This window comes from Meleagris gallopavo, chromosome 16, assembly GCF_905368555.1.
Source record: "Meleagris gallopavo chromosome 16, MGAL_WU_HG_1.1, whole genome shotgun sequence".
Classification (NCBI taxonomy): domain Eukaryota; kingdom Metazoa; phylum Chordata; class Aves; order Galliformes; family Phasianidae; genus Meleagris; species Meleagris gallopavo.
Window position 1 is genome coordinate 3,125,306 of NC_139419.1, and position 21,881 is coordinate 3,147,186.

Here is a 21,881-nt window from a genome sequence, read left to right on the forward strand (position 1 = left end):
AAAGCTCAAGTGCAGAAATTTCATATGTATTTTTTAAAATATGTTCTCCTTGGGTTACATTTCCCCAAGCTAGCAACATGAGCCAATGGTTCCATTCAGGGTGCAAAGGTGCAAGAGGAAAACATCAGGCATAGGAAATAGCTGAAATCAAGAGTCACACTGCATCTCCATGGCGTGTCCCCTTCCCAGACAGTGACAACAAGCCCCTGCTCTGCCAGCATTGAGCTACGTCCACAGCCACACTGTGGGCTCTGACTGCTTCAGGGGGTTTGCAGCCATCAGCCGGAGACAACAAGCAGGAGGGCTTTGCTCTGAATTCCTCCCTTCAAAAAATGCTCTTTGCAAGTGCTAAATCCACCCTTACTGCTGAAATAATTGTTTAAATTATTACTTTAATAAAATATTAATGCAATAAAAGTTATGAGACAACCTTTAGCCAGCGGTACCCTGTAAGGCAGAAAGCACCATCCTTTCCTCTCCAGATAGAATGTTTGCTTTGCCCTCTGCCCCAAATCAGGTTTTCCCACCCGACTGAAGTTAAATTAGGGCACATGGAGCCACTGCTGTGGGCTGTAAGGGATGACTGGGAGCAGCAGCAGTGCTGTGCTGACCTCGCATGGCCTCGTGTTGGCTCTGAGTGCTGGGGCTTTGCCTGAAGGCCTTCAGCAGGTGGAAGAAGCACCCACTGCAGCCCCTATGCCCAAGACTGACCTCACCATTCATTTCTATAGAGTTTGGAGAGCCTTCCACGAGCCCTGTGTCTGCCAGTCAAGCAGCGCTGCTGTGTGTGCTGCCTCTTTCCTGCAGGGCTGAAGTGGTCTCCTTAGCTGTGCCTGCTCACAGTCGCTCTCATTTGTTTTTCCAGCAGTCTCCAGGACTTATTTTTATGCTGAATATAATCACAGAGGTTAACTGAGCTGCACTGAATTTCCCTGGAAAACTTCCACTGTCCACAACAAGGACATTGCAGCGTGCTGGAAAAGCACACATCTCCTGTGCTCTCCCCATTCCTTTAGTTATTTTGAGCCAGGACAGCCCAGGTGTTGGTGTATGGGAGGTGCTGTGGTGTGGAAGGAGGCAGTGGAGCTGTGCCTGGGGCTGCCGGTGGTGTGGATAACTCAACAGCCAGATTCCAACCTATGTTGAGTCCCAACATCAGTACATGTGATAGAATCATAGAATCACAGAATGGTTTGAGTTGGAAGGGACCTTTAAAGGCTATCTACTCCAACTCCCCTTCAATGAACCGGGACACCCACAGCTCCATCAGGTGCTCAGAGCCCCATCCTGCCCAACCTTGGGTGTCTCCATAGATGGGGCACCATCCCCTTTCTGGGCACCCTGTGCCACTGCCTCACCGCCCTTATTAAAAAGGGTATATGCAAGGCACCAACAGGCAGGAGTTTCCCTTCAGAGGAAATTCTTCTCTCTGGGATGCTCAGGATTGTTGCAACAAAGCGCTGAGCCCCCAGGAGGGCTGATGAAAGCTAAAAGCAGGCTGGAGCTGCTGTTGCTGGTTTGTTGCATTGGAGAAGGCACTGTGTGTGTCTGCTGGGACTCCTCGGGTGCTGTTCTGCAAGTGGCTGTGTGAGCATTTCTCAGTGTTGTGTCAGCAAGAACGTGTCCTACCTCCGGGTGCTTGTGTCCTGGGAAGTTTTACTCTCGACCAATTTATGCCTGATCTGAAATCAGCCTCTGCTCTTTAAAACAGGACTCAGATTAATGTAGGTCTTTTTTTACATATATATATACTTTGCATAGGGATGTAGAAGCAACTGTAGGGAATGGTCCAGCCCTGGGCATGGTGGTGATGGGTTGATGGCTGGACTAGATGATCTCAGAGATCTTTTCCAACCTTTCTGATTCTATGATCCTAACTTGCAGGGAGCCCTGCATCCTGCTTCCCATGCTAAGTCAGGAGCAGTGTTGGGAAGGACTTAGAATGAAAGTTATAGCTTATGGACACAGCACCTTTTCTGCCACATACTGCATTACTGCTTCTCATAGCCCCCGACGGCCCTTTTTGCTGGGAACTCTCCTGTCTCCTCTTGAGCCCCTCACATTGCTCCTAACTCAGCACATGCCCTGCTGGCAGCGGGGCACGAGGGGCTGCCTTGCCTTTCTGCATCTCATCATTTCACTGGCTTCCTGGGGTGTATGATTATAAGGAGTGATTCATCATTCTCCATATGAGTGCTACATACCAGTCATGATTTTACATGCCTCTGTGATGCCTCATATGAAAGGCTCTGTTTATTTATTTCTCTCTCCAGTGGTTCACAGGCGGAGAATAAATCCATAGCATTATTGAGACAATACTGACAGTACAAGAGGAGACCACGGGATATTCCCAGCGAGAGCTAGCAAATAGTGGCTATCTCTAAGTCCATACAGCAGTAAAAGGATTCAAGTGAAGCTGTTTTAAATATGCTATTTTGGTGGAGTGGTAAAATACTTGTATTGACTGGGATGGCAAAGAGGAAAGGGAGGACCCATGGGGGTAAGAGTGGGACTGAGATGCATTAGCAGCATTGCTGAGGGAAAACGCTGTCTTCAAGATATCTCAAAATTCCCATTTCCAGTCTGTCTGGGTGCATTTAGAGAGAAACACATTTCCTCAACCGCACACCAAGTGTGAGGCTTTTGCCTTGGGCTCCTTTGAGGAAACCATCCTCGTTCACCACCCAGACCTGTGTCTGCTCCCATTCCCCAAAGGGCCACGAGACCTTGAATGCCTATGAGTACATCCAGAACGAGGTGCTTGCACGGCCTGGAGCACCCTCCACGTCTTTTTGGGCATAAACATAAGGTGTTTTATCAGTTGGAGTGTGAGGGGAAGTTGATTCCCAAGAAGCAGAGATTTCAGCCCATGTGAGACACACAGGCACTGCTGTGCTGCACAGCCTGGCTCAGGTTAATGGAATCACCATCAGAGCTGCTCCAGGATGCAGTGCCTTTTGCATTGACGTCACCACTCCTCATTTACCCAAGGTGACAACGGCCAAAATCCATCACTACCTGGCAGCTGCTGGGTAAAAGGAGCCAGGGCTCTTTGAGCAATGGGTGGTTCTGCACAAAGGGGTAGATTGCACCAGGATTGGAATCAGAGAAGGGAATAGGAAACAGACTGGGAGAAACTGACAGTGGAAGGGTGTGGGGACATTTCTCTGCAGAGCAAACAGGGGAGAAGCAGCTGGAGAAAGGGTGACAGACGGAGACCAAGAGGAGTTCAACTGAGCAGTTTGTCTTTATTATAGGAAAATGAACACTGAACGAGACTGAAAAACAGTACATTGAAGAGTGTGAAGATATAACCCTGTGCAGCAGGAGGGGTATTTGTCACGGTGTGTCTTGGAGGTCTGTGTGGTTGGAAAAAGGCCTGGGCATTTGCTGTCAGGAGGAAAAGGCACAGGAACCTTCAGGAGAACCTACAGCCCCACTGGGTCTCTATGGAGGGCAGAGGGACCTCCAGGGTGGGACTCAGGAGACAGCTCATGAGCTGAAGGAGCAATAAAGTTCCAACGGGAAGCTTTGTCAGTGTGGGTTTCTTGCCTCTCTGATGGCATCATTTGATCCAGCCATCCTCAGAGCTGCCTGCCATGTAGGATGCAGCCGGGCCAGCATTTCCATGTCCCTTTCATTGCAATTTATTCAGGACAGGATTAAACACGTTGGTCAGGGCAAAGTGGGGAGGTCTCAGCGCCGTCACATCTGGTCTGTGGGCAGCAGACATCTGCAGCAAGCTGACAGTGCTCCTCAGCCCAGCACATTGTGCCAGCCCTAAAAATGTGCCTTGAAAGAGGAAATAAAATCTTCACAGGTTTTCCTCCACAGCTGCTAAGACACCGAGCAGGGGGTATGCTCCTATATCACCTGCAGAAATGCAGATGATCTCATCTGCCAGAACACATAAAAGACATTCCTCACGCAAAGTAAAGCTGGCTGTTGTAATTTCTTTCTCCTTCACACAAAGAGGGAATACAAATTGCAGATGGTGCTGCATTTAAAAGGAATCTCTTGTTTTCTGAGCAGATAATTAGCAACATAAAATGTTTGTTAACAATCATTAAAAAGGTGGAAATCCTGCTGTCAAGCATGGCTATATTTGACCTCTATTATTTTATTCTTTTGTGTGAGCAAAAAGTGCCCTAAAAGGCAGGAGGATATACTTTGTGACCTCTATTTCCCCAGACATCATTCCATTGTTCAGCTCACGATCTTCCAAAGTCCCATAGATGCAGACCCCATCCTGGGCTGCCCAATGCCTTCTCCCTGCAGCTCCCACCCGGAGCTCAGCACCGTGGCACCGATGTTTCCACAGCCCCTCATGCACAGCCCCGTGCAGACACAGAGCAGGGGCTGACCTGTGTTCCTTCCATCCTTGTGGGTCACAGCTTGCTGCTTTTCCCTCTCACCTGTTGCCTGGTCTGGTGTGTTTCCATTCCGAGATCTTTGGGAGAAATCTTTCCTTACAAATACAGGCGTTCATTGCAATAAGTTTCCTAAGCTTTAGTGAGGTTTTTCAGTGCTAACATAATAAAAAATATAACATTTATTTACGAAGACCTCTTTCAAAAGACATGATGGAAGAAATAGGTTTTAACCTACTTCTGATCCTCGGAGAGAGAAAGCACTTTGATTCTCTCCTTCCCAGACGAATAGCATTGCATTATTTGCTTCTGATTTTATTAGCTATAAAACACTTCCTATTTTTATTTTCACATGCCAATGACTTTGTTTGGTATGGACACAGCTAAGAAAGAGCTGGTTTTTCAAGTGCAAATCATGTTAATAGAAGCCCAGTTCTTTCCACTCCGTGCACAGGAAACATAACTGTAAGAAAAAGAGAGCTGATACCCAACAAATATTTTCTTACTGCATTTTCTACATCACCTCCAAGGCCATATTCTCCCTTCTGAATTTCCAAAGTGGATGTGGCAATGGTTGCTTCAGCACTTCTGGCACCATCTCTTCACATCAGGAGAATTTATTTGTATGGTGTAGTGAAACAATATGGTCAGGCAATGAAATCCAAAGTGATAAAGTGTGTGAAATCCCCCACTAATTTTTTTACGATACTGTTCCTAGCGTTTCTTCACTATTTGTGATGACAGCTGACATCTTTGCATCAGAGTGCCTGTATTGGCTGTTTGCTATCAGCGCAGGACAAGCAGCAGCAAGCAGTCAAATTGCTGCTGCATCCCAATGGCTCTGCTGTTACATTCGGAGATGAAGCTGCAGAGGAGAGCCTCCCCGTCAGGGAGCTGCTCTGCCTGTTGGGCAACATGTTGTGCAGCTGGTTGTCCCCAGTGAAAATTGTTTGTCTTAAAACTTGATCTGAATTAAAATATGTTATATTTTCCACATCTTCTCTTCTTTCCCTGTCTGGATTTTTGAGCTGGTGGTGGGAGTGCTTAGAAGAAAGTTTTTTTTCCTGTCATTAACGTATTTGGTTCATAAAGACCTTTTAAGAGTCCTTAAGTGCAGAGGAGGAAATGAGGTGCACTTCCTGAGCAGAATCATAAGGAAGTGTTCTCACTGGAGACAGTGTTCAGAGGTGGGTGCTGGCAAGACTTCAAGTGTCCACGCTTGTTCTTAGTGCCAGGGTCTCCACGGGCCCTCCTGCCTATGGTAGGTGTGGCAGAGCATCCTTTCCTTGCAAGCTCCATTGGGCTCTGGTAAGAGAACAGCTCTGGGACTGAGGAACGGGTTGTCCCTTCGGACAGAGAGAAGTTAAAGAGAGAGATCATTCTTTGGTGGTATTTGCTCTTCATTTCCTTGGCTGATCTATAGAGGTTCCCAACAAAACAATAGCATATAGGGTTGAGGCTGGAATTGTTGAGGCCAAGCCACTGGGCAAAAGGTCTGAGCTGCAGGATCCAAGGAGATGGAGTCACATCCTGCAAAGACTTGGGGATATTGAAATCGATCCAGATGTCCATCAGGTAGACGGGCAGCCAAGAGATGGCAAACAGCAGGACCAGGGCCACCACCATCTGGGCTACCTTCTTGCGAATCTTCAGCCTGGAGGCTGGCAGTGAGCGGTTCAGGGCACTGCTCTCCTTCAGCTGGCTGCTGCGGCTCCACAGCCGGCGTACTGTCAGGAAGCAGATGACCATATTGAACAGGACCGGCAGGCAGTAGAGGGCACAGAAAAGCAGAAAGTTATAGGCTTGCTTGAGCCTCTCCTGAGGCCAAATCTCCCTGCAGATGGAGAACACCAGGGGCAAGCCCTCCACTACCCCAATCTCATCCCGTCTGTTCATGAAGATGAGGGGCATGCATATTCCTGAGGACAGCAACCACACCACCAGGATGGCACTGAGGATCCTCTTCTGGGTGAAGAAGGAGCGGGCATTGAGTGGGTTGTGCACACTGTAGTACCGGTTCACGCTGATGACAGTCAGGCTGAGAACGCTGGCAGAGACGGAAACAGCCTGGATGAAGGGCACAGCCCGGCAGAGGAAGTCCCCATACACCCAGGCTTTGTAGATGAGGTTGCCCACGGTGATGGGCATGCAGACACACACCACCATGAGGTCACACACCGCCAGGTTGATGAGGAGGCTGCGGGTGGCACTCAGGCTGGACATCCGGCTCCGGCGTTTCCGTGTCAGCACCCTGATGGACATGATGTTCCCCACAAAGCCCACCACGAAGGACACGACGTACATGGCTGTCAGGCTGATGGTGATGGGCTCCTTGGCAAATAGGAACAGCATCTCCTCCAGCTCTTCCCAGCCCAGCTCCTGGCTTCCATTCCAGAACCCACTCTGGGTCTGGTTCTCCTCCTGCCCCAATTGGAGCAGGCTGGGGTGAACACCGGGGGTGGGGGGAGAGGAATTCATGGCTGAGCCTCCCCGGGGGCTAACAGGGCAGAGTCTGCCACACTGCTCTGAGCGCTCCGGCCATATCTACCTGGGACCACGCCTGCAAGAGAGGGTGAATAGAAAAGGGGTGAGAGCGAGCTGCTGCCCCGATATTTTCCTTTCCCGGGGAAACTGCCTGTCGGAAATGGCTTCTCGGTAACTTAGTTGAGCCGCGGCTATCAGCGGGCGGCCCGGGCAGTGCAGCACATCTCTGCGGGCACCGGCTCCGTGCTTGGCCGCAGGGGGACGGGACGAGGACGGAGGGCACAGCATCCCCCCGGGAGCAGCCCCAGCCACACCCGTACCCCCCCGTCCTCCCGGCAAAGTTGCATGCCCCGCGCTACCGGCCCCGAACACGAGCTGATCCCGCTGCCTCGCGATTCTCCCGGTTCCCCCCTCCCGGTTCTGCCCCGGTCCCACGGCGCGGCGCGGCGGCACTCACCGGGCGTAGGGCGGGCAGCGGCGGGCCGGGATCCTCCCGCTCTGCCGGCCGTTCCGCCGTGTGCTGGCAGCGCAGGACCCGCGGGCTCACACACACACTCACGCTCGCATACACACGCACCCGGACACACGCACCAGCGGCACCGCGCTCCCTGCGCCCACCCCGCGTACGGCGGCACCCGCGTCCCTCTGTGCTGACACGCACACACGGAGCCCTGCACACGCACGAAGCACACGCAACCCTCCTTCAGCCCGTCCTGCAAGCCGCAACACCCCCACCTCCCTCCCGCACACTTCTGCGTTGTTGCACACCACCCTGCGTGCAGACCACTCTGCGGACTCCTCATCCGTCGCATGCACTCCCAGCGCACACGCAGGTTTATAGATCCCCTGCACTTATACAGACACTCTACACACACACTGTGCACCCTAACCTTGCCACACTTCCCCGCATGCACCTTTCTACAGGTGCCTCGCAACCCTCTTTGCACATACAACCTCTGCACACACGTATCACCCTGCACACCCCTCCCTGCACACCTCCTTTTGCACTCCCCAGTCACACTCCCCCTGCTAACCCTTTGCATTTCCTCTTTGCACCCACACACGCGCCTCCTGCACACTCCCCTCTTCACGGGCACCTCCATGTCCTCTGCCTGGATTGCTGGCTGGATCCGAGCTGTGCCAGGCCGTGCTGTCCCAGCTCATGCCCAGCCAAGCAATGCCTGGATTGCAGCCGAGCCGAGCAGTGCCAGCCGCTCCTCCCGCCGGGCTTCCCGTGCCCGGGCCGTGGTGCTGAAGGGACAGCTCCGCCGAGGGGGCAGCGGCGGGCACGGACCGCCTCCCCTGGGACCTTCTCCTCTCCAGCCGGGCTCCCCGGCCTTCATAGAATCATAGAATCAGAACAATGCACCCAGGCACTTCTGCACCCACCTCTAGCATAAGACCAAATCCACCAGGCTCCTTTTTCGCCTTCCTGCAGAAGCCTGTGGTCAACACCGTATCTGTGTGTTGGTGGGAACCCACTTGAGCACTCAGGAAGAAACACAGCTTTGTGTCTTTTCTCTTACGCTGCAGGAATGGGACAAACGCTCCATAGAAAATGTCACTTTAAAAAGTTGAAGGGCTAGGTTGGGGAACAAAGTTAGTTTGTTAAATGAAGCTTTAGACTTGGAGGTGATCAGATGATGCCAGCAAATCACTGAAGAGAATGTTTGACAAGAGGAACCAATACTTCTGCCTGAGGAGTTCATTTTGTATTTTCTTTCATTGCTTTCTCTGAGAGAGAGCAAGGTAACAAATGCAGGCCGAGTGGAAGCCTTTTGTCACTGAGTGGTGAATGTCCTTGATTTCAGTGGGAAATTCTCCATCCATTTTAGTCATTTATGTGAATGAAGAAAGTAAATATTTTTGGTCATCCTGACGTGAAGTGAAAGAAAGATCAGCAGTGGAACAACACTGAGTGGAAGAATGTGATCGGCATATAAAGCTCTTCTGCATTAGAATGCATTTGCTTTAGGCATGTGACTGTTTATTCCCTTATAGTTTTATGTATGTGTATTTATAGATCTTCAGAGACAAACAACTTCTATAAACTAATTACAGTGTGTTGCCCAGAGCACAAGGTACACATTATTCTATGCAGTGAATTGTCCAGATACTCACATGGATACCTAAAATCTGCTGCAATTTCGCAGCTGCTCCACAACCAAATTGATCTATTGCAAACAGGCAACAATAGAGGCCAGGTCGAAGCTAGCAATTGGAAACCTCCATGCAACCGAGTCCTTGCCAGCTACTGCTCAGCCTTCTAAAGCAGATTTGTCATTACATGCAGAAAACAACAGAATGGAGGTGTTTAAGTCAACAGTTTTAGAAGGGTATTAACAGATTGCAAGAGTAGAGAGAAAAGAAAGGTACTGGGACTCTTTAAACCTCTTTTGTTAAGGTTATTGCTTTGCAATTGTTCAGTCTAATAAATGCAGGTAACATTATTATTGTTTTTCCCCATGCACTTTATTTGTAACCTGCATGATTTACTGCTAAGGAACCTCTAGGCTAGATTACTAAGTTAATCAGTGGTTCGATATAATTAGGATAAATCTGCTTTTGCATCCATTGGCACAGCTCACAAGTGCCAAGTCATCTCTAACAACAAATCACAAATCTATATACTGTATACAGCAGTTAGAAAGGACAAGGTCATTAATTATAACAAGTTCATTGACTACAACAAGTTCAAAGTCACCAAATAGCTCAAGATGGGGGATCTCCAGCAAAAAGAAAATGCCATACTCTTTTCATACTGGTTCCCCTCTTACAGAGTGGCTTTAGAGTAAAAGCTAAAGGAAGCCCACTGGAAACAGAAGCCATCCTTCACCAGCAAGGGCAATGGACTGGACTCTGATCCTACAGCAGTGTGCATCAGAAATAACCCGCTGGTCTCACCGGAGTTACAGCTGTGAAGATCTGACCTGAGAGGAGGAGTGAGTCAGCCACTCTGGGGCTTTGCCAGAATCTCAGAAAAACTCACAGCAGCTCCCAGGCCTGGCACGTCTGCCCGAACCTGCTCTGCTCACTCCACGTCATAGTCCCAGAGTGGGGTAAATTTAGCATAGCTGTCTCAGCACAAACCTCCCCGCTCCCACTGCAGCAAGAGCAGGAGCTGTGCTGTTGTGTTCTGACTGTTCCAGGCCCAGGAACTGGTATACATTAGAGAAATCCTGAGGTTTTTCCAGCTTGTACTGGTGACCAGATGGATTGGCTCCTTGTGAGCGTGAAAATGGAGAAATTTCACAGCAGCTTGTGTACCTTCCCTTGTAAAACTTTCTCCCTGCTAAGTACAGGGAAGGTGTTTGGCAGCTGGGCCACTGACTTGGAGAAAAGACAGCGAGCTGGGAAATGCTAACACCAGTGAAATTGATTGCCTTTGGTTTTACTGGAAGAAGCTGGTCAGATTGCTCATGAAAAGCACTGGATAAAACCCAAAGTGGTTCATCACTGCCTCTTAATCCTCCCATCCCTCACTCTTTGGCACAGAGTTGGGAGGACTATGGGGAAAGGAAGTTTGGGAGCCCTTTCACCTGCCCGTGCTGCCTACACTCCTTGCTGCCACCCATGGGCCACAGCCACCCAGGAGTCCTGTGCATTTCTAATGCTTGATATGCATGGCATGCTGAAACCTGTCTCTCTGCCTCTTTTACCATCAGGACAAAGCAGCATTGTTTGCTACTGTATATTGGACAAAAAAGTGTCCATCCTCCTCTGGGACACTTTCTTCCAACAAGAAAACCTCCCAGATCCTCAGCACTGTCAGTTTTCACAGAATCACGGAATTCTGGGGACATGAGAGCTGAGATTGCCGCTCCCTCTGCTGGTGGCAGAGCTTTGGGCCTTGCAGAGCTGCTCTGGCACTGCGGTTTTGGTGGGCACACAAGGACTTTTCAGGCACCGTGGCCCACGTCCTCAGCATCACTCCGATGTGGAGTTCACTGATGTCAGCGTGTTGACATGGGTGTAGAGATAGGAAGAGATAAGAGGCTGATGCAGTGCACCGAGACAAGGCACAAAAGATGTCAAGTGCACTTCAGAATATTAGAAACTACTATTGCAAATCAAATAAGAACAACTGGAAATTGATGTTTATTGTTTGTAATTAGTCTAAGGAGAGAGAAAACCTTTCTTCTCTCATTGTTCTTCCCCTCTCTATCAAAGAATGAAATGTTTAAACTGTTTCTAGGGTCCTTTTGAGAATTTTAAATGAGGAAAGTGTGCATTTTTCTGCCTGGAAATATTCACTGCTGTCTGTTTTCATAAACAGATACGTGCCAACTTCTTTATCTTCTGTCTTTGTTATTGGAAGCCTCTTAGATTGAGTGCTTCAGAAATGTAGTGGCTGAAATGAAAAGATAATTTTGTACAGAAGAATTTGTCTGATATGATGTGCGCTCACTCAAGAACAATGAAACACCATTTTGGCATAAGTGTGATTGAAAATCCATCTTTCTGATATCTTTGCTTTTGGTCCGTACAGAAGGACAGGCAAGCAGCAGACTGGGGAGTACAGGGCTAAATGTACCCCTGAGGGGACCCCGTTTAAAATAAAGCCCTGTCTCATTAAAAGGAGAGTCAATAAACAGAAGTAAGAGATTTGAGGCATTGCACAGGCTGCCCAGAGCAGTGGTGATGCCCCATCCCTGCAGACACCCAGGGTCAGGGGATGGGATCTGAGCAGTGATGGAGCTGTGGATGTCCCTGTGCATTGCTGGGAGCGGGACCAGATGGCCTTTAGGGGTCCCTTCCAGTTCAAATGATTCTGTGACTGCACAGCAAAGTGGTTTCTAGGAGAGATCAGTGCTTTGGATCCCTAGTTCATAGGCCAGGGAATTTTCTCCCTGCTCACATTTGGTGTGGAGGTCTTTCTTTTGCTCAGAAGAGGCAACATCTATCCTTAGGAAAAATCAGGATCAGTCTAAAAGCAAGGACCAAATTAAGCAGATCTGGCTAATTGTGGAAACCTGCTGGTCTGAACAGGTTTGTGAGTCTCCATTTCAGCCTATTTTGGTCAAAGCAGTTTGCCAGTGCAGCTGCTGAGAGGATAGGCAGATAAAGCCATATCAGAGCAGAGGCTGCTGAGGCAGTCTTTCCTTACACCTGAGCGCTGCCAGAGCTGCACAACAACATTGCTTTCCCAGTGCTCAGTAGCTGGTTGCAACAAGATAAGAAAGAGGTCTTTACATGACAGAGCTTTCTTGGCTCCATCAGCTGATTGCCAGCTGGGGGAAGTCTGACAAAGGCTTTAAATTTGCCACAGTTTGCCTTTCCCAGCTGCAGCTGCTTGCAGAAGCAGAGGAGAAACGTGTGGGGGCCGGAAGGAAAGACACTGAGGAAAGCAATTGCAGGGCCCACATCTGCCAGCAGAGCAGGTAAAGGTTTTAGAGAACACAAAGCGGGGAGCTTGTCTGTCTGAGCACGGAGATTCACTCTTGGCTGATGAGGGTGGGATCGGGTTACAGCGAGATTTAGAGCTTGAGCGCTTTTGCATCGAGGGCTCGGCCATCAGGTGGTGTGCGTAATAATAAGCTTTCCTCTATTTTGTGTTCTTGGCTAGGAAGCTCTTAGGATTCCTGCTGTGTGGATTCAGAGGGAGATCAGCTGGGAAGCAGGGAGAGGTGACATCGTGGCTCTGAATCCTCTCCAGCAATCTGTTCTAATGTTCTGACAAGGTAAGAAAAAATAATCTGTGAGCTTCTATTTATCTTGGGCAGCCTTTTTAGAGGAATATCACAACTAGAGTCATACAAAATCAGTCAGAGGCTCTGAGCGTTGGTTAAGCTCTGTCAGGATCAGCTGCATACATTTTTTCTCTCTAGTAATAATGCATAACCTTTCATTGTGCAGTGACTCATCTGGAACGACTCGGGCAATTGACTGGAGGTACAATCACTGCTCCCTCACCACCACTGACCACGTTTGTCTCTCTGGTTCCAGTGTGTGCTCACAGCACAAAGCGACTTCAGGAAATGAAATATGACAGTAGATGGAGTTTAGTGCAGAGGCTGAGGTCAGGAGGTGAAATAGCTGCACCTCAGTCTCACTCCCATGCTAAAGCAGCGATCTCATGTGCAATAAATCACACAGCAATCGCTGAACCTTGCTTAAGAGAGGAAGGGGAAGAATGAAGGGATGCTTGTGGCTCTTTGGCCATTATTTAGGATGGAGCAGGAAGTAAAGAAATACTGATTAGCAGCTGAGACCATAGCAGTGATGATACCTGTGTACAGGTGAATGGAAGACTCATTAAGCTCAGCTTATTAAGACAAGGAGCTGGCTTGTCTGTGCAACTTGGGCTGTGTTGCAGATCATAGAGGGGTTCAGCATGGAGTTTGTTACTGTATTAAGGCAAACTCTCATATGTCACAGAAAGTCCTAGCTGAGCTAAGACATAAGCTACGTAGATAGGCCATGAGCTGCAGAGGGAGAGCAGTTGGCTGAGGGCAAATGGATCTGGTCACTCCCTTTTCCTCCCTGCTCTTTTCCCACCACATGCCTTGATTTCCTCACCTCTATAAAGGTGTTATGACGCTTCCTTCTCTTTCTAGTTTGAAGCTGCAAAGTGCTCTGTGAGACCCAGCCAGGCAACGCAGGTTGAGATGGGGACAGGGAAAGCCACCTGATTTCCACTGACTCTTGTGCTCTGGGCAAGACAGAGCTTTGGATGGCTGTATTCTTGCAGCTTGAAGGCATAACATGATAGATTGTGTTCAGCTCTAGCAAGAGGGTCTTGAACAGACTGCAGAACAGGAAGGTCAGCAAATTCATAAGTAGGGTTAATTTCTGTCACTCTTTTCTTATGCAGCAGAGGTATACAGTAACTCATCTGTCAAGTGAAGCAATACCATCAGCTTCCAATGCTTCAACCTCTATAGCAGATCCTTTCTTTCAGAAAATAATCCCTTTGCAGCCTGCATTTAATGTCTGCAACTTGATACCTGCCACTATGCATATAAGATCAGAGCTGAGATGTGCTCCTGTCTGAGCTGGCTCTGGATGGAGGTGGTGTGAGTTAGTGACTTCATGAAGCTCCCTTTAAGCGCAGTAAAAGCAACATTTCTCTGCTTTGCTGCAGAGACTCCTGCATAGTGCCTCAGAGTTGTCTTTCCCAGTTAGAACAGAGCTGCTGTTCCTCCTTTCTTCTTGTTCTGTTTATTTGTTTATTACGGACTCTTCAGAAAAGTTGAATCTGCCCTTCTGGCAGACATCTATGACTCCTGAGCCTTCAAGGAGTTTGACAGCCCACATGTTGAATAAGCACTCTCTTAGTTAAGGGCTCAGAGACGTGAAGAAGAAAGTCGTGGCTTTTAAGTTCTGCTCTTGCTGGTGGCTGTACGTGTGGGAATGTGCTGGGAGAACTGATGCCTTGGGGAGGTGAGAAGTGAGGTGCTATAGATGTGGGTTGGTCACTGAGCTGCACCACGGCACGACTGCACTGAATCAGTGGCAAGGAGCCTCACACAGCTCTGGCTCCTTCAGGGGATGTTCATGGAAGCACTGAAATGGCAGAAAAACTCATCTGTCAGATAAACAGTTCCCAATGGCCCTTCTGCCTCTCTTCACTAGAGCTGCCCTTCAGCCATGGCTGCATAGCTAAACCACCAGCATCAAAGTGTTTTGTGGTTATTTATTTATTTTTTATTTTTGTAGAAAAGTGGATATTAAGTCAGAAAGCAAATGGGAAGCAGATGCAATCTGCACGGCTTTTTCCCTTTTAATTCTTTTCTAGACATCTTTCTCACTGTACAGGCATCTCAGGTCAGGACCCAGTGTCTGATATTCGCATTCCCTTGCTAAGGTTGGCAGAGACAATATCACTCAGCCTGATGTGTCCAGGCTGCTGTCCTGCTGATAGGATGTGACTGTCACTGACGTGGGAGCCTTTTGCTCACCGGCCCATGAGGAAATCACTGGTGCTGCTGCCAGGGTGTGTGATGACTGCCAGCAGTGTCAGCAGCACTGAGGAGTGCTCGCTAATTGTGCACCATCAGATGCTCCACAGGAGATCCGCAGCCCTGAGATGCTGCCAGAGGAGACCTTGGCCCTGGGAGTTCTGGCAGAGCTCAAGGGATTATGAGCCTGTTTTCCCTCCTATTGATCTGGGACAAGCCAGAGCAGTCCACTGAGCTCTGCAAATCCAGCCCAAATGAGGAACACAAGTGGGAATGGGAGAGCTCCTCTGTGGGGTCACCACCTCTCTTGGCTTTGCCTCCTGAGGAGCATCTCTCCCTGCTGGCACTCCCTGGTTGGTGTAAGCAGTAAGAGCAGCATCTTCTGCTTTATAAGCAGAACCAATAAGACAGTCCCCATCCCCTCCTGCAGTAACTTCTCTCTCTGGAAGGATTTCAGCCTGGCTCCTGTGCTGCTTGGCCCCAACTGCTTGGGTAGTTAAATGTTCATCTTCCTCTTCTTCAAAAGGACCTTTCCAAGCTGGGCAAGAGCCTCTCCATCAGTCCCCTCTACAGTCCCAGGCTCCAGGATGTGAATAGGAAAGCTCATTGAGATGTGGAAGGAGCGTGGGCTGGTTCTCTCCAATCAGCTCAATACCAGCACACAGTGCCTCTGTGTGGTGCTGATGTGTCAACCCAGTCCTGAGAGCTTAACTGATCATCTTAATGGTGTGGCTTCATTTTTCCCTGGAGTTTCTCCTTAAGGGGCAGATGAGGGCGAGAGAGTCAGAGGACATTTCTCCTAACCAGCCAAACCCCGCAGCTTTCCTTGCAGAGATGCTCTGTAGCTCCCTAGAACCACATTGCTCCAAAGACCCTTTTACCCTTGGGACTGTTTTGGCTAGAGGATGCAGCAGATAAAAGCCTAAGTAAAAAGCCCTGCAGTAGTGCTGTGGATGTGTCAGGAGAGATTGGGCTTGCTCAGTGCGGGTGGTAACACAGTGCTCAGTGCGGCCGCTGGCACCAGCTGTGGGGAAGGTGCTCCCAGATATGGCACAATCCCTGCTGCTGCCTGATTTGGTCTGGCATCTCTTGATTTGTTTGTACTTGAAATATTTTTGCTCTGTTTGTCTGAGGTCTTTTGTGCTCGCTTCTAGGGAGAAAAATGAAATTGTGGTGTATTACTGCAGTGGTGGCTGTAAATGGATTTTGCAGCTATGTAGGTACAAAGTATTAGCCTCATAAATTGTTTCATCACTTCTCCTCTGTGAAAAATGATCTGTCTATCAACCCCCAAACAGGCGTGAATAAAAAGAACAATTTCTTTTGAATGCAGTTCAGCATTATCAGAAGTATGATGCAGAGATCCCAACAGGACTATTTTTGCCTGTGTTTGTGTTTGTCTTACTGAAGGGATGGCTGGAGGAGTGAAGTGTGTAGAGCCCTTGAGCAGCATCGCTACTACAATTTAAGCTAGATCCTGGCAACTGTCTTGCCTCAGTGGTGATGGATTTATTCCAAAGGAAATCTCACCATCTCCAAGCTCTCCCAACTTGCCACCAAGACAGTTGTCATTTCCAAATGGTAATTTCTGCTCTCTGGGGGGAAGAGGTACTGGTTGGGACTATTTTGAGTTCCCAGTGCATTCTCCACTGTGAGAACAGGCCCGGTTCCAGTTGGTGTTTTTTATGGTCTGAAAGAAAATGATGAACTTTTCAGCAGACTCATAAATGTCAGCTTTGTGGCATCCTGTGTTGTGGTTGGCTACGCGGTCACCTCTTCTTTGTAAGTCCTTGAGACTATAAACAAAGGAAAGAGTTGGGAATGGCCAATTTAAGCATTGAGATGTCTGGAGTGCAACTATGGCCTTTGGTGATCCCATCCAAAGACAAGGATGGGTCAGGGCTGCTTTGTTACCAAGTGTCATTGTCCTGAAGGAAAGGACTGCAAGGCGGGACCGTCTGTGTTATTGCTTGCCATCAGGAATGTGGTCTGTCTTACGTCTGAGAAACAAAGGAGTGATTTGGGGGCAGCTGTAATTGCTGGAGCGAGTTCCTGTTCAGATTTAACACTGTGACATTATGCTTCTAATGTGTGCAATTAAAACAGTAAAAATAACATCATCTTTGCCTGCAGTGGCTTGGTCAAGGAATCAGACATATTTTCTTTTTCAAGGAAGAGGGAACAGCAAAGAGAACAGGGTGTAAGGCAGAAGTAGACTATATGAAGGGCAACTGAAAAAGAGGAGGAAATGAAAGCAGGCAGGGCAAAGAGAAAAGTCAGAACATCTACAGGAAAAGTGTCAGTTCGTTCATTCTGAACTCATAGGCTTCTAGACCCTGGCTTCTGAAGATGTTCTTTTGTTTTTGGAGTCCAGCTACATCTCTGTTGCATGCTGAAGGGCCTATGTTCCTTTATGTGTCCTGATGAGCTTTACCCTTTTCTGACCCACTACACCAACTCCCAGGGTCTGTCTAACAAGGCTGGAGTTGGCAGGACACAGGCTGAGCAAACATCTCTGTGGAATGTATCTTTTGGGAATATCTTGCAATTTGTCTACATAGATAGGACTTCATTAGCCCTCAGAGCAAAAGGGCAGTGCTTTCCCAATGCAGAGTAAAGCAACCCCCAACCTGTGTCCTCCTGCCCCACAACTGGCTGTTTCTCATACCTATTGCACACCTGCAGGTTTGCAGGGAACAAACAACTCAACTGACCTGCCCAGTGAGGGATGTTTCAGCAGGGATTTCCTTGTTGGATTTTATTGACAAATACAGTGGCATTTTAACCCAGCTCCTGCAGTGAGCTGTTCCTTTCCATTGGTAACATCCATACACCTTGCATCCGTTGCCATGCGGCCAGCTGAGGACTAGCACTAATTTGCATCCTACTCCAAGGCAAATGCAATTTCTAGGGCAGCATTAAAATATCCAGGCTATTCAAGGCAGATTTTGATGTGAAGCAGTGATCTGTCAGTCTCTCTAACAGCAAAGATAAGAGTATTGTGCACTTCAGAGCACAGAGGCAAAAGGTCTTCAGTGATGTGGGCTACAAGCTAGCAGCATGGCTGGGTGCTGCTATAGTGCTGTGGCATGCAATGGTTGTGACCATCATTTCCACTGCAAGGATGTGCTGCAGCTATCTGGCTGGCTGATGATGGGTGGAGATGTGGAGGATGTGGCCCCCAGCTGGATCAGGAAATTAAGGAGGAATGGCTGGTGAGGCTATCCCAACTTTCTTTGCTAGTAAAGGCCTCGCTTGGTGATTTCCACTGAAGAAATGTCAATATCATTGAGAATCTGCAGCTTGGTGATGGATGAAAGCTGTTTTTGGCGATGCTTGTACTGCAGGATTTTGTTTTCATCAATGAAAATGTGGAAATATTCCTGGTCAGAATAGATTTCAACCTGAAAGAGAGACTGTGTTACATTCACCAGGTGGGCACATCCTCCCCAGACCTCACTGCTGTCACATCAGTGAGCACTCGGATCTGGGAATGTGCACCCAAACCCTCCCCCAGCTGACGCATGAACAGGTCATCTCTTCTTTGGGCAAAAGAAAAGAATAATAGAGTTTTTTGCTTTGTGATAGCAGAAACTGGTGACAGTGCAAAGCTTAAACTGATGACAAAAGCACCAGGGATTATTGCTGGAGCTGTGCGTGTCTGCTCCAGGGCTGGCTATAAATCAACAGCAAAACAGTGGGGACAAAAGAAATACTGACAGGAGGCAGATTCAGAAAGGGGACCTCAATGGGTACAGTGCTGGCTGGAAAGGTGAAGGCAGATCCTTGAGGACCACCCCAGTATTGGCTGGGACACTCCTGCCCCACCCCCAAGGACATCCTTGGTGTGACCCAGGGCTACCTGGAAGGGCTCCTTGGCTTCGAAGGGGAAGGTTTTGTTCACCTCCTCCTTCCCCCAGTGGTTGGCCAGGAAGGAGTTGCAGACAATTCTGGAGCTGGCGAAGCGGGGGTTAAAGTGGAAAGCGATCTGATCTCCGGGATGACTGAGGAAATTAATTTCAAACCTATAAAAGCGAGAGAGAGGGATGCAGAGGGTCATGGAGCAGCGCTGCTGTCCTAGGGGAGCTGTGAGCATGGCTGTACTCACATGCTGGTGCTGGAGCTGGTTTCACCCTTGACCACGACGCTCCAACCGGGACACATCCCCTCCGGGTACAGAGCCTCGAACTGCCGCCAGGAGGTGATGACAAAACAGGGCACGGTGGAGAGCAGCACATCACAGCCCATCCCCAGCCACTGCTCCATGTCTCTGATCCTCTTCTCCTCCACCCCCCCTTCCCACAGCTCTCTGCTCCAGCCTTTTTCTTGCTCCTAAGTAAGCTCTGAGCCTCAGGAAGTTCCCTTCTTCTCAGGATTTTCTTTTGTATTTGCCACCCAGCTCTTTACAGAAGACCTCAGGGCTGAAATCCTGCCTGGCACAAAGGCACCTGCTCCTTCTCTGTGCCTGGACAATGCGAAATCTGTAGAATCCTCAGTGGTGCTTTGAAGCAGCATGTGGAAGGCAGGGACTGACAAAGGAGCAGGGTAATGTGGCATCCAGCCCATCCCTATCAGTGTTATATGGATGACATTCCAAGATCTCCTTTCTGATCCCATTCCACCAGCTCCCCCCCATTTTTAATGTTAAATGTGCATAGAGCAAGCTAGAAAATGTTCCTTGTTGAATAATTCATAGTTTTATTAAATAACTCATTTTAATAAGAAGGGCTTGCCATTTCATCCCACTTTTCTTAGCACTTTTTATGATCCTGCATTTCTGATCACTGCCCTTCCCAAACTCATTGGGAAAAATCTCTCCAGCTTTGGCAGCTCCTTTCCTGGCTCTCCCTTCCCATGGCTCAGTTCTTTAACATGTCTCCCCTTTCTTTTTCATCATTTCCCACTTCCAGTGCATTTTTGGGATGTGCAGGTTAAGCACATCCCCAGCACTTACCCGCAGTGCCATCCTGCTCTCCTGCTCTGCGCAGCAGATGTGGGTGTGCAGCCAGGGTGGGGGAGTCTATATAGGGCTGTCAGCCAGGGATTAGCAGAGGCAGCAGCCTGAGGTCACTTTTTAGTGATGGGTGATGGGGAGCAGCAAATCCTGCTCCCCAGGCGGGGTCAGCCCACTCAGGCGTGCAAAGCTCATCCAGCCCCACTCATCCACTGAGCATCCTGAGCTGTGATGTGATAGAGGCAGGGTGGGAGCAATGGGGCACAAAGCAAGAATGTGGGCTCCTGGAGCTGGAGGAGATAACAGCAGCCCTTTCTGCTGCAAAGTCTGTACAATCTTTTTCTTTTTTATGTTTTCCTTTTTATTTTTTTCTTTTTTTTCCTCACAGCCTGTTCGGGACCAGCAGGTTTGGGATGCCACTGTGCTGAGCTCAGAGCGGTTCCCTTCCCTGCTGGAAACAAAGTAGGGATCTGGGAGTGGGATGAGAGAGCTTTTGTCAGATGTTTCCTGGTGTGGAAAGGCACCAAGAAACAGGTTGTGATGAAATGAAAGTTGATATATATATTAGAGATGGGAGTTTGCATCAGCATGCTTTAATGTATGGGTGGGCAAAGCCCGAAAAGGGAAGGGTTGCTGTGCACCCATTTTCACAGGGTCAGTGCACCAAAAGCACGTTCTGGCCACCCCTTCATGCCTGGGAGGCCTTGGTTCTCCCTGGATGGTCCTGCAGGAATCCTTGGCTTCTGTGGTTGAAAACTCCTCGTGCTATGGGCTGTGGTGCTGATGTTATTTAATGTGTTTCCTTGTTTCCAGCAGCTAAGCAGAATGAGAACTGCTATCCCAGGCCCTGGTGCCCTTGCCTTGGCAGATGACTTAAAACTCAATCCAACAGGCATCTAAGCCAAGAGTCTCTCCTGGGGCTGTAAAAACCAAATCCCAGGCTGGGTTTTGCCCCTTTGGTCTCCTGCAAAAGCAAAGTGCTCATGGTGAGGAAATGTGCTGGGAGCACTGGAGCAGAATTCTGTGCTTCAGATGGCAGTGCTGGCAAGTGCTGAGGGACATGGTTTGGTGTCACGGTGGGGATGGGTTGGATTTGGATTTGGCAACCTTAGAGTTCTTTTCCAACCATACTGATTCTATTCTATGATTCTGTGAAGGTGCTGAGGAGGCAGAGGATGCTGTGCAGAGAGGCACAAGCAGGGCAAATACCAGCTCCTTTCTGTGCCAGTGCCCACCTCACCCCTGCAGCGCAGACACCAGCACGAGTCACAGCTTCTGGAGAAGCTGCTGGAAGTTCTGGTTTTGTCTCGTGAAACCAAGCACTGCCCACAGACCTGCAGCTGCCCTGGCAGAGCCGTGTCCCAGCTGGGCTCTGTGTCAGCTCCCAGTGCAGCTGCTGAAGCCACCAGCAGCAGCAGCAAGTGCTGAGCTCACTGCCCTGCTGTTATCAGTGGTGCTTGGCAAGCAGTGCTGGAGTTGTGGCTTTTCTACAGGGCTGCCCTGCAGGAGGACAAAAAGCAGCATAAATATTTTTTGGAGAGATGGGTGAACTCTTGAGGATGGAGAAAGTTCTGCTTTTGGGGATAGCAACTATGGAGATGCTCAGTGCTCCCAAAATTCAGTTTGACTCCTTTTGGTGAGAGCAGTAAAGGCTTTGGGAAAGGTGCAAGCACAGCAAATTGTGCCCAAGTAGGGACTGGTTGTACAGGTGTGCCTTGTTTGTTTTCTGCCTGTTGTGCCATTCCTGGGAGCCATCATCACCTCTGCTTAACAAGGAGGAAGGGAGTGGGAACACGTCTAAAGTCAGCTGTTGGAGGTGGGCAGTTGACTCTCAGTGGCATCGCTTTTCCCAGGCACGCTGACTGCGTGCTGCTGGGTTACAGCAAAGAAAAACATGGCACAGAAAATGAGCTGATGGTCTGACAGCTTGGTTAGCTGCAGGGGCTCTTCGTTAGCGTGACATTTTGGTGATTATCAAATCTCTTATTAGCAGACCTGCTCACGCATTTGTCAGCCATTTGGTTGTACAACAGGCAGTGTTTGCACCTATCCCTAAGCCGTTACAATCCTTGTCCTGCTCTCGGTCATTTGTCCCCAGGCCCTTCTCCTGCTGTTCATGGAGTGACAGAAGTGCTCAGTGAGGAGCCCAGCACTGTGCTTCCCACGGGGATT

At 49.1% G+C, this 21,881-nt stretch overlaps 2 protein-coding genes and 1 long non-coding RNA gene across 3 annotated transcripts in view; 1 reads left to right on the plus strand and 2 right to left on the minus strand.

Moving 5' to 3' along the window:
- The window catches only part of LOC104913430 (uncharacterized), a 43,527-nt gene that overhangs the window by 14,144 nt on the left and 7,502 nt on the right, over positions 1-21,881 (plus strand). Inside the window, exon 2 of the long non-coding RNA XR_014886837.1 lies at positions 12,421-12,535. This is a non-coding gene — a long non-coding RNA (uncharacterized LOC104913430). The remainder of the gene's footprint in view (positions 1-12,420; positions 12,536-21,881) is intronic.
- On the minus strand, positions 5,520-6,848 carry LOC104913500 (galanin receptor type 1-like). Its single transcript, XM_010719846.3, has one exon. The coding sequence runs from the start codon at positions 6,846-6,848 to the stop codon at positions 5,520-5,522; it is 1,329 nt and encodes a 442-aa protein (XP_010718148.2).
- Positions 17,992-19,721, minus strand: GRIFIN (galectin-related inter-fiber protein). The gene is made up of 4 exons (XM_031555873.2): positions 19,710-19,721; positions 18,864-18,943; positions 18,618-18,780; positions 17,992-18,159 (listed from the first exon to the last, which is right to left on the minus strand). Exons 1-4 carry the CDS (start codon positions 19,719-19,721, stop codon positions 17,995-17,997), a joined length of 420 nt encoding a protein of 139 aa, XP_031411733.1. The 3' UTR covers positions 17,992-17,994.

Coding starts and splice junctions, on each gene's coding strand:
- LOC104913500 (XM_010719846.3), bottom strand. CDS start 6,848: ATGAATTCCTCTCCCCCCACCCCCGGTGTTCACCCCAGCCTGCTCCAA.
- GRIFIN (XM_031555873.2), bottom strand. Junction 18,781..18,863: donor ACCAGCTCCAGCACCAGCAT/GTGAGTACAGCC, acceptor TCGCTTTTATAG/GTTTGAAATTAATTTCCTCA. Junction 18,160..18,617: donor AAGCCAAGGAGCCCTTCCAG/GTAGCCCTGGGT, acceptor TCTCTCTTTCAG/GTTGAAATCTATTCTGACCA.